Below are 12077 nucleotides of genomic sequence, written 5' to 3' on the forward strand. Positions count from 1 at the left end.
ATTTGCCCATGAGAGATCATCGTGGAAAACCACATCATATGATGCATAAAATCGCTCCAAGCTCCTAATTCGAAAACTGCACCACTTACAGAAGTGATGTATAATGCAATTTGTACGTGCTAGTGCGTGCCCGTACCTGTGTGCCCGTACGTGCATGGCCGTACGTCGTAAAAAAACCAAAAACATTTCGAACTGTGTGCCAGAAATTGTGACGTCAATTGTGATGTCATAGCACCGTGTCCTGTCATTGGTTTGGTAAATAAATGGCCATAACTTGGGAAGCACTTGTCCAATTAATATCAAACCTTGAAAAGGCACATCCTCAGGTCCCCAGCAATATACCTGGCAAGTTTCAATTAGATCGGACCAGTGGTTGTCGAGAAACAGCGGTCACAGACAGACAGACACACAGAGATTGCTGGAATTATAGATAGACTAGTGCGGGCCCGTACGTGCGTGGCCGTACGTGCAAACACACAAAAAATAATTTTGCTTGCTGGAATTATTGGAATTGTAAAAAAAAAAAAAAAATGCTGGAATTATAGATAGATGAAGATCAGGCATTTTCGATGATTTGAGAAAAGAAAGTGAAAATTTTTTTTGAGCGCTTTATCGTTAAGAAACCATTATGGCCTGTTCCAAATCAAGGCATTGTTGAATTAAGAAATGGCGAAAATTAAGAAAAGAAATGGCGAAAAAAAAACAAATGGCGAATTAAGACCCCAGCGAGGGAGAATGGGCTGATCAAGGATGAAGCCTTGATAAAGGAAAATTAAATAATGACATTAATTATCTTCACAAGGGGTGTTTTAATTAACCCAAACACCCATTTTTCATTTATCACTCCCTTGGAGTTCATTGTTTTGGAGTTATAGAGGAACAATGAGACTGAATAGACTGGGGAAGTTGGTTCCACAGGTGAGAGGAAAGTGGAACAAACGAGTGTACGTGAGCAGTGACCCTGGGATTTGGGAGTTTAACAAGAAGAGGGTTACTGGTAGACCATGTGCACCCTGTAGAAAGCTGGGAGGGACAGAGCCAAGAAGAGAGAGCAGAGTGTGCAAGACCAAAAAGGAGGCAGGAGACTACAGAAGCCACCAACCTGTCTATGATGTGACAGTAACAGGCCTCGACACTTGCTTCATCCTGGGGAATCCCAATTATTTGAAGGCCCTTTCTTTTTCCATGGCATCACCATCAAACTACCCTTGGGGAATGCCATCATGTTGTCTTATACTGCATGATGGCATTCCTTAAGGGTAGTTTGTCTATGAGATGGTTGCCAAGAGACGGTTGTCCAATTGCCCACTCTGATAGGCAATTATTACTTGATGGAGCTCCTTGAACTTTTGAAATATGATATTCTTAAACCGAGCAATGAGAATACTGTTGTACGAATTATACTGTCTGTATATATTAATGTGTTGGCATTTCACAAAACTGGAAAAAGCTGTCCAATGGCTATTGGTTGAATAGTTATCACAAACTGAGCCTTGGCATGGTCCCAGATGATAAATTCACTATCCCCAATGCAAATTATGTGGTGCAGTCCTGATGGTACAAATTACTCTCTCGCTATGATTCAATACATGAATATTGCCAAGTGATGAACGCTTGTAATCGTGACTCATAATCTACTTTTCTGGGTATCACTTACATGTTTTTACAAATACAAACAACTTTTTTTTATATAAATATATCCTAGTTATCACTTACATAAGTTCAAGCATTTATCAAAGACACAACAGTATATAAAAAAATGACCGTTTTTACAGCCATTTTTCCCTGCGGTGCAGGGGTTTGGCTTTTTCTTGAGGCAATGTTTTATGGCCGGATGCCCTTCCTGACGCCAACACTGGTCGCCTCTTACGACACACGGGGATATGGTACACCTATTCTAACCGGGGCATACACCGGGAAAAGACACAACAGTATATAAAAAGAAAGAAGTATTTTTACTATTAGAAACTAATTTACTTAATTATTGCTCACATATTTAAAATAAACTTCACATCTAATGAAGCTTGAGTTTGAACTTTGAATGTATGGGTTGCATTTGCAATAGCCTGGCTGACTTCACACCTGCACATCCACTTAGGTTGTCAAAGAGTACAATTAAAGAATGAGGAACATAAACTCGAATAAGAAAGAAAGAAGATACGGCATTGACTAACCCTGCCAAATTTCAAAATTGTGAGTCAAATGTTTGATAACATGTCTTACCTTTATTACATGGAATACAGGAGGACATAACACCAAAGTGATCCATTATGAAACTGACGACGGTATCTACCTTGTCCTTTCTTTATATATCCTTTTTATTATCTATATTATTATCTGTGTATCACTTCCTTCCCCTTTTATAAAAGTCATATTTTCCACTTTTGGTTCTCATTTTATTCCCATTGGCTTGGTGGTTAAGTGGTTCAAAGCATTCGGCCCATTGCCCTCAATGATATAAGTTCTATTTCAATGGCTGCTCAGAGATGGAATTTCTGCATCTTGTGACGGATTAGCCACCTTTTCAGGACTGACTCTTAACGATGGAAACATTCACAACTCGTCGTATTGAGAGTACCAGCCCTCATCATCCTACATTTTTCCCCTTCAACACAGTGACATTTTCCCTGAGTTCCCATTCTCAGAAATAGTTTCTCTTCCTCCAACGCTTGAGTAATGAAATTGTTCCTGTATTATAAACCAAAGAATCCATCATAATCATATGTGATAATAAAACAACCATTTGTAGGCGAGAGAATGTGTATTCACCAGAAAAAACCACAGTTGAAAATCTAAGAGCACAACCAATTCGAAGTTTTGTCAAACAACAAAAAAATTGAATAGACCTCAGAAAGTCTGATGTTTCAACCACAGAGTGAACTTTATTATGAGACAAACAAAGGCCAGGTGTGCTCAAATGTTAAATTCCTTTCCAGGAGGCAGTGACACCACAGTCCTGCAATTGACCAAACATGGGCAGCCATTTCCACCACATCATCTTTTGTAGTTTGAATTTGATGGAGTCAAGACAACGGAATGTGGGGGAGAGGGGAGGTTGGGGTAACTGATCTGTGAGAAGGAATTGGAGTGAGAGACGTCGACAGAGCATTCCCATGGACGGTCACCCAAAAAGGGCCACTTTTGATAGTAGGAAATTTCTTAAACATTATCGTGTACACATCGAGTACAACCATCAGTTTTTAACTCATTCCATCCAGCAGATCAGAGTACAGGGTGACCACAAATAAAAAAATGGTACCCACCTTACCGCTAATAACTTCCTCCATATTCATTATATCCTCTTACTTTTTGCAGGTGTTGAAAGTGGAGTTCCTGTAGAGGCAGGATATTTAGATTTAGTGAAGATAGCCCCATTATTTTTTTTTTCTTCAAAATGCTATGAACAACGAAAGAAAAATTGCTTTCAGTCGAAATCTACCCAAAAACAAAATCCTTCAAGAAGACTCAAACTGGGTTAAAGAAGGAGTTTCAAACTCGTGCTGCAGTTGGATATAGCAAGATATAACGAGACATGGATGTAATAAAACAGTCCTGGTTATCACTGCGGTTTCCCATCGAATACAAGTGTGCCTGCAGCAAAGAGGCCAACATCTGGAACATGTGCTCTCACCTCAATCAAATCAATGACAATAAACATATCCATCTGAAATATATATATATATATATATATATATATATATATATATATATATATATATATATATATATATATATATATATATATATATAATTTCACTGATAATTCCAATGAACAAGTTCACAAAATGTGCATTTGTAGTTGAACATCTCAGTATAATATTCTGTTTTGAAAGTGGTTTTCACAAACATTATTATAAACATGATGTAGTGTATACAATTAGTTTTGCGGAATCATGGGGATTACACAATGAACCCCCATTAATCCACCCCAAATCCACCTTCAAATTCCCTGTTTTCCTTCCTGAAAGTCCCTGTAATACCATCTTATTTACCCCGTGTACTCTGCCCCATCCCTCTCTCTTCCACAGATCTCCTTTTGTGTCTGTTCCCCCACTGTTTTATGCTTCCCTCCCCCACACATCTTGTCTCCTGACTTCTTGTATGATCTGTGTGTTATCTTACATGAGCCACAACATGGTGTTTAAAAAAAAAAGAAAGATTTAGATGAATATTGGAAGACAAAAATCATGAAGATTAAAGCACTGAGAACGATGACTGATTAAACATTGTACTACTGATTAAATTGTCTCCCCATGTTTGGGCACAATATCTCTTCTCTGCAGTCCTCATGCTGGCAGCTCACCATCACCTCATCATGTCCCTTGTACACCCCCATGCAATCATTACTGATCTTGTTGACCTTGTCCGTCTCCTCATTGCATTAAAATTCCCCCTCCCCTACCCATTACCAAGCAATTTGAAAAGGGAAGCAATAATGAAAAGAGAAGATGCAAACCAGGAGCTGCAGTTGACAGGAATTAAACACTATACGCATGAAACCTGGATTCTATAAAATTTAATTGTTGTTCAGTAGCAGGTTCCAGACATGATTTTCACACTTCCTCTTCCTCCAGGTGGGCATATATATATATATATATATATATATATATATATATATATATATATATATATATATATATATATATATAGTAAATATACAGTGGAAATTCCTATAGTTGGCACTTCTCGGAGTTGGTAATTTCTCCTACTTGGCGGGTTTCGGCCGGTCCCAACCGAAGCTAATGCAAATTCTTATTGACAGAACTTCCCGGACTTAACACTTCTCGTTTCTAGCACTTGGCACCCAAAAGCCGGTCCCAATTAACCAATCAACTTCTCGGACTTGGCAGTGAAGAAAACTTTCACGGTGATTGGCCCAATCCACAATGTAAGCGGTTTAATGACAGTTCGACTCAAGTTTGATGTTTGGACTCAAAGAACAATATAAAAAAGGTGCGATGGGTTTGACGAACCAGTCAGCTGGCAACATGCCTTGCAAACAGTTCAAGCAAATGACCCTGGCAGAAAAGGTGGAACTAACCAAGAACAGCAATGGTCGATCACAAGGAAGTCTGGCGGAACAGTACGGCATCGCCCGAGGTACGCTACGGAGCATTCTAAAGCGAAAAGCGGAGTTCATGCAAGCCTACGAAGAGAATGAGCCGAGCAAGAAGAAACGGGCCAACATCTGTCGTTTCGAGCCTGTAAACGACTTTATCTAGGAGTGGTTCTGCAGGATGCGAGCTTCGAATGTGCCGATCTCGGGACCGATGACCAGGGAGAAAGCAGTCGCCTACGCCGAATCGCAAGGAATACGCGACTTCAAGGCCTCGACGGGCTGGTTGGACAAGTTTGAAACTCGCCAGATGGAGTTGATGTCTTTTTTCATTCGCCAGGATAGCTAATACAATTGTTACATGTAATAATGAAGATACATGTACGTAATTTGCTAATTTTAAACAAACAGTATTGTATATTTTGGTAAGGTTTTTAAATAGAAGTTATTGGACATATATCTTGTGTGTTAATAAATGTGCATAAATTGTAGAAATCAGTTCACTGTTCCATTGTTTTTTGGTTGGCACTCTTGCGGGGAACTCCCAACTTCTCGGACTTGGCAACTTCTCGAAGTTGGCACTTTTGGGCCGGTCCCTCGAGGTGCCAAGTCCGGGAAGTTCCAATATATATATATATATATATATATATATATATATATATATATATATATATATATATATATATATATATATATATATGTATGTATGCATATTGCTGTATCAAAGTCTTCGACATTTTGTATTTTTTACTCTGATGCATAAGGAAAGTGGAGAATTCTTCCACTGAGATCAGGAAAGCTGTAGAAGAGATATTGGGTGTTGTGGGAAACTGAATTGTTAATTAAATTTGGAATTGAGGTGGAATGCCAATTAACTTTAGTTAGTGCTTTGAGAAAGAATTTACTAAATATATGCTGAGAAAGCTAGTAGGGAGGCAAGGTACACATTCCTCAGTGGTCGTAAAAGACCTTGTCCAAAATCTTATCCGTTTCTGGCCCAGATGGCCAGCACAAGAAATCACATACTCTTTCCTCCCCTCACTAGGGCAATCTGAAGCAAGCTCCGATAACAGACCATTTTGCATCATGTGTTTGTGATTTTAACCTTACAAAGTTCCATCTGTTATTTCTCCAAGAGGCCTCTCTTTGTTCAGTTAATTTCATTTGCTGTATTAATCATGCCCTGGAGGGATCACACATATACTCGTTATACTCAGTGCATAGTTAAGTTTTTCTGCTTGTGACATCGCTCCAGGCTAAAAACTTCCTTGTGCACAAGTGTCTTGTATTTGCTACGGGATAAAACCTTAAACTGAAGTAAAAGTTCTTTCTGTCTCAAGGTGGCCACAAAAGCACCGATATAATTGGTGACGAGGATGGGATCGACATGCTCCGTCTGGGGAGGGGAGAGGGCCTCTGCCCGGCGACCACGAACACTGCCAGAGCCGAAGGTGAGAGACCTCTGCTGGAGGGTGATCTGTTCCCGCCGAGCAGACTGCCCTACTTCTCACTTCTCTCTATGGGCGCTGCACAGTCCCGAACCAAAATTTAAAACGTAAGAAGATATATATCTCTGTATATATGTATTTGTGTGTGTATGTATATATATATATATATATATATATATATATATATATATATATATATATATATATATATATATATATATCTGTTTATTGAGTGAAGTAAAAGACTTTTGGGGGTTTCGTCGGGTAAAGGTCTGGCATCACCTCGTAAGGGATAAAGGGATTTATTATTCTTTTAGTCGGGTAAAATCTTGTGTTCTGATAAAAGTGCCTCGTCACAAGGTGGGGAGCAGAGGCATTGCGCAGAGAGTTGTTGAACTGCCTAGTCGGTAAATGGCGTTAAAGGGGCACTGCGTAGGGGATTAAGTTGCCAAGTCACGAGGATGGTGGAGAGGTATTGCCACAACGGTGAGTAACAAAGGTATTTTCTCCCAAGGTTGTGAGAGCTGGGGGCAAAGGCGTTTGAAGAGGTTACTGTAAATAAGAAGAATACTGACGAGTGCTCGGCAGCGTTTAGAAGGACGGTTATGGGGAACCAGCATTGAAAAGCAGGGGATGACGATGCGCCTGCTTCCAGCATCAAACGCCGAGTATATGAATAAGACATACGGGTCGAGTGCTTCGAAGGATTTAAAGTTATGGGCAGAGTGGACTGAAAAACAGAGATTGATTTTTTCCTGAAGGAGGTACGTTCCACCGGGATAGAATCGAAAACTTGAGAGGAGAATTAATGGAAGAGAGAAAGACAAAACGACTCGAAAACGAGTCAAATGGAACATTTTTGGCAGATGGGCCGAGGAGAGTCTTTAGAGAGAAGAGCAGTCGAAGTTCGTGAGCAGCATAAAGGGGAGTTTAAAAGATGCGCAAGCAATACTTAAAGAGGCACAGAAAATGCTATTGGTAACAGCTCCCGTCTCTCCGCAGGGAGCATAGGGTGGAAACATTCAGATGACAGCGCGAGTAACGGAGGAGGATGTGAGGGAAGGTGCGACTTTTAAAGCCGCCGGGAATCCATAAAAGGGAGTGGCAATGGAGATGCAAAAAATAATTGAGGACATTAAACCAGCCAAGATGTAACTTGAGAAAACATGCCCAATGATTGAACAAAGGATGTTTAATCCAGCAACAAATCAACATCAAAATTATTTTATTCATCGCGCGTGGAACCAGAGTGATTTACAAGCCAGGCAAATGCAAATGAAAGATTATGACGACAACCCAGAAGGGTTCGTGGAACAGATGTTATATTACATAAATTCAAACAAACCGACCCATGACGATGCAATGGGGTTAATGACAACAGTATTGTCAGTCAAGATATGGCACAAAACAAAATAATTAGCCGGGTGGCCGGATGTCGCACCTGCAGGAGAAACCGAAAGAGCTTATAACACTGAGGTGTAGCAATTACTTGTCCATTCAATAACAGCTGTAAGCTCGCCTGAAATAAATTAGGGACAAATACAAGGATGCAAACAAAAAAAGGATGAAGAACCAGAATAATTTATGCATAGATTTTGACAAATTATTGTTTAACATTGGGGGTTTGGCGTAGCTGAAATACTGGATGACTTGCTGACTAACTTGTTTGTCGAGGGATTGCTGCCATCGGTGTTAGAACAGATAAAGCTTGTCAAAATCGGACGGAAGGGGGAGCCACCAGCTCAGATGCCAGCAGCAGAAAAGCATTGCTTCAAAGCTGCGGTCAAAAAAGAAACCATTAAAGCGGATAATTTGCAAATGTTGATGATGGAAGATAATAAAAGAAAATTGTGCAAAGAAAGGCAGGAAGAGGAAGATTGATGGGATCTAGATGATTGTCCGCCGTATCAAAGGAGAGGGGAGATACCAACAGCCCCATACGTGAGTCTGGCAGAAGAATATGACGAGAGATCCCCTTCCCCAAATGAGTCAACTTGGAAAACAAAGCCAAAATGGAGAGGTGCGAAAAATAGTGAGAGCTCCCCGTCGTGGACCATCTCCAAGCCTGAATGCTTGTTATATCTGTGGGAAGATAGGACATTGGAGGAGAAATTGTCCGTGTGACCGGCGGTCGAGCAGGGATTCCCAAGTGAGGTACAAAGGGCCCTCAAGAGAAAACCGACAGGCGAGACAGCAAGAGAAGCAGTATTGACAATGCGAGAAAGGGTTGTCCTCCGCGCTACCACTGTTAACAGTGACCCCTTCAGATGAGCTGACCGTAAATCGGAAAAATGTTTCATTTCTGGTTGACATGGGAGCTACCTGCTCAACAATTAGGAAGGACGTTATGCCCACCACACATTTATCACACCAACATGCAAGCGTAGTAGACATTCCTGGTGTTGCAGAAAAGATTCCCATAACGTAAAACCTGAGTATTGAATATGGACCTTGAGAGGCGCACGATGCCTTCTTATGTCTTTTAATCCTTACAAATCTCAAACTCTCATGATCTCTCTCCGAATGACCATCTCGCAACTCACTTCCCCCTCCTTCCATCTACTTCCTCAACAATCGTCTTGAGGAAGTTCAATCATTCAAACTCCTGGGTCTTACTATCAGCCATGATCTTTCTTGGACAAACCAGATTTCAATGTTGGCTTCCAAATCCATCCACCACATGGGCATCCACCACATGGGCATCCTCCGTCGTACAAAATCCTTCCTTGGCACACCTGAACTCCTATCCACCTGCAAGGTCTTCATCCGCAGCTTGATGGAATACAGTACTGCTCTCCCCTTTGAGCTGGCTCCCTGCCTCACAATTTTGATCAATGCCATGGGAACCACCAAGGCCTTCAAGATCATTGGAATCTCCCGCGATGAAGCCGAGTCTACGGGCCTATCACTTCGCCATCGCAAACAGGTCAACGGTCTCTCAGTCTTAGACCACCTCCTGTCTGGTCTTGCACCCTCTGCTCTTTCTGTGCTTTACCTCCCCCCAGGTTTCTGCAGGGCACACACTGTCCACCATAAACCCCTTTCTGGTGAAACTACCCAAATCCAGGATCACTGCTCACCTCCACTCATTTGTTCCTCTTTTTTTGCACCTGTGGAATCAACTTCCGCATCCTCTTCAACAGTTCAATCTCATTCTTCCCTCCAGGTCTTCAAGACGGCTGTCAACACCATCTCAGATCACCCTCAATCCAAGACCATGATCTTTTATACCCTCATTAACCCCACCCAAATCCCTCCTCCTTCCAATTTTCCAGGTTTTCCTCCTTGGAATCTCCATGCTTGGAGCACGTGTTTTCGTGCTGTCTTTTGTCTGTTATGTCCTGATCTGTTCAGTGTACTCGCTCTTCCACGAGCCTCGACTATGTACACAAATTTTTAGATCCTCGTGGAGGATCTCTAAGTCTTACTCACGTTGTTGTTCTTCATCTTCTTCTTGTGGACTTTTTTGTTTCACAACCTACAGTTTTCATCGAAACTTCCTGAAACTTGGTATATATATGTAAAAATACACTGCGCAGACAGTAACCATCTCCGATTTTGAAAATTCCTCCGAGAAAAAAAGTTATGACGTCAAAATATCTCCGCTAATGGAAATCGCGGAAACAATTATCTCAAACTTGGCAAGCTTTTTGAATTCTGTTTGTGGGAATCGAACAGGGCATTAGCAGAGATTAATTACCGCACATATGATACATCAATATGACATCATATCAATATTTATGACGTCATTCCTATTTTTTGACATTTTTTGATTCACAACCCAGAGTTTTCATCGGATCTTCGTGAAACTTGCCATGTATATGCAGAAAGCCCACGCGCAGGCATTAACTATCTCCGATTTTGGAAATTCTTCCTAGAAAAAAAGTTGACGTCATAATATCTCCGCTAATGGAAATCGCCGATACCATTATCTCCGAAACTAGGCAAGCTGTTTGAATTCTGTTTGCGGGAATCAAGCCGGGCATTAGCACAGATAATTAATTTATCGCAAACCTGATACATCACAATGACGTCATATTCGTTTTTATGACGTCATCATTAAGAGGATGAGGATCTTAGCTCAATTTGAGCTTGTTTTAACCCATGATGAACGCGTTTAGCCGTGTAATTCCAGCACAGAATGTATCAAATTAATAACAAAGTGGAAATGTTACTCTTTGTCACATTGATAATCCAATCCCCACCTCTGCCTAAAATCCCAGAATTCCCTGCTGTACGTGTACGGTGAACATCTCGTGAGGATCCAACACGTCACGTGTGTTCCACCACCAATCAGCTTGTTATCGCTTGCCAAGCCAGCCGTTCCTTAACAACCGTTTCGCTGCAGTGCTTGCTTGGTAGCTTAAGCCGCTTGGCGAGCGCTCGACAAGCTGATTGGTTTCGGCACCCACCCCTGACGACGAAAGGGCGATTTTATAAGAATGTTGTCATTTTGATCAATCTGATGTGAATATGTGGAATTGTTTTACGTTAGAGTTAGAGATTCTCGCGTGGGTTAAGTGTTTAATATAATTATCATCAGAACATGCGATTGTAAAACGTCGCGCTGTGGTTCTGTTTCCGGTTTCCGGTTTCCGGTTCCGGGTTGCGTCATGGCGGAGTCCCGCGCGCTCTTCGGTAGTGACGATAGCGAGGCAGAGCACGCAGGTATATACGTATATATATATAGGTTGAAGTGTGCGTTGTGATTGATCGTTACACGCGGTTAGTATCGGAGCTTTTCTTTGGCCTTCGACGTGAATAAACGACTTCGATAAAAACAAACGATGTCGTTTCACGCAAATGCCAAATGTTTACTTTTGTCCGATGTGGCCTTGAAATGAAGAACTGCGCACGAAGGTTAAACTTAAAGTGACATGTACGAGTGTATTACGAAATGTACAGTTTTTTATTTGTTGTTATTCATGCATCTCATGTTGGAATGTCTTCAGGCTTGTGGCGTGTCGTCATAATCCGTGTGGAATTTTAATTAATTTATCCGATTCCTCAGTCTTTTCATTTTCACACATTTTATCACAATTCATTAAACGTCGACATTTAATTTATTTTATCAACACTTCGTCTTCGTATCCACATTTTAATTTGGTCAAGAACCAGGGTCCACGTTCTCATGGCACCACACCAAAAACATCCTCATGAAAGATGTGAAAGAATCTTCCTCCTCCTCTTCCTCCTCCTCTTCCTCCTCCTCTTCCTCCTCCTCTTCCTCCTCCTCTTCCTCCTCCTCTTCCTCCTCCTCTTCCTCCTCCTCTTCCTCCTCCTCCTCCTCTTCCTCCTCCTCCTCCTCCTCTTAATCCCCTTCTTCCTCTTCCTCCCCTTGCCCTTCCTCCTCCCCTTCCTCCTCCTCCTCCCCTTCCTCCTCCTCCTCCCCTTCCTCCTCCTCCTCCCCTTCCTCCTCCTCCTCCTCCCCTTCCTCCTCCTCCTCCCCTTCCTCCTCCTCCTCCCCTTCCCCTTCCTCCTCCCCTTCCTCCTCCTCCTCCCCTTCCCCTTCCTCCTCCCCTTCCTTCTCCTCCTCCTCCCCTTCCTCCTCCTCCTCCCCTTCCTCCTCCTCC

The 12077-nt window shown here is 41.8% G+C and overlaps 2 protein-coding genes across 2 annotated transcripts in view; one reads left to right on the forward strand and one right to left on the reverse strand.

The window, feature by feature from the left end:
* Positions 1–2265, reverse strand: part of LOC147015305 (interleukin-12 receptor subunit beta-2-like) — a 104259-nt gene extending 101994 nt beyond the window's left edge. Inside the window, exon 1 of the mRNA XM_085849926.1 lies at positions 2224–2265. Coding sequence (XP_085706052.1) covers positions 2224–2251 — 28 coding nt within the window. The 5' untranslated portion in view covers positions 2252–2265. The remainder of the gene's footprint in view (positions 1–2223) is intronic.
* Positions 2266–11049: 8784 nt separating this feature from the next.
* LOC147015307 (uncharacterized) overlaps positions 11050–12077 on the forward strand; it is a 45682-nt gene continuing 44654 nt past the window's right edge. Inside the window, exon 1 of the mRNA XM_085849935.1 lies at positions 11050–11172. Within this exon, the coding sequence (XP_085706061.1) occupies positions 11118–11172 (55 nt within the window). The 5' untranslated portion in view covers positions 11050–11117. The remainder of the gene's footprint in view (positions 11173–12077) is intronic.

This window comes from Eptatretus burgeri, chromosome 12 (assembly GCF_056783735.1).
Source record: "Eptatretus burgeri isolate ZD-2024b chromosome 12, Ebu_testis_v1, whole genome shotgun sequence".
Lineage (NCBI taxonomy): Eukaryota > Metazoa > Chordata > Myxini > Myxiniformes > Myxinidae > Eptatretus > Eptatretus burgeri.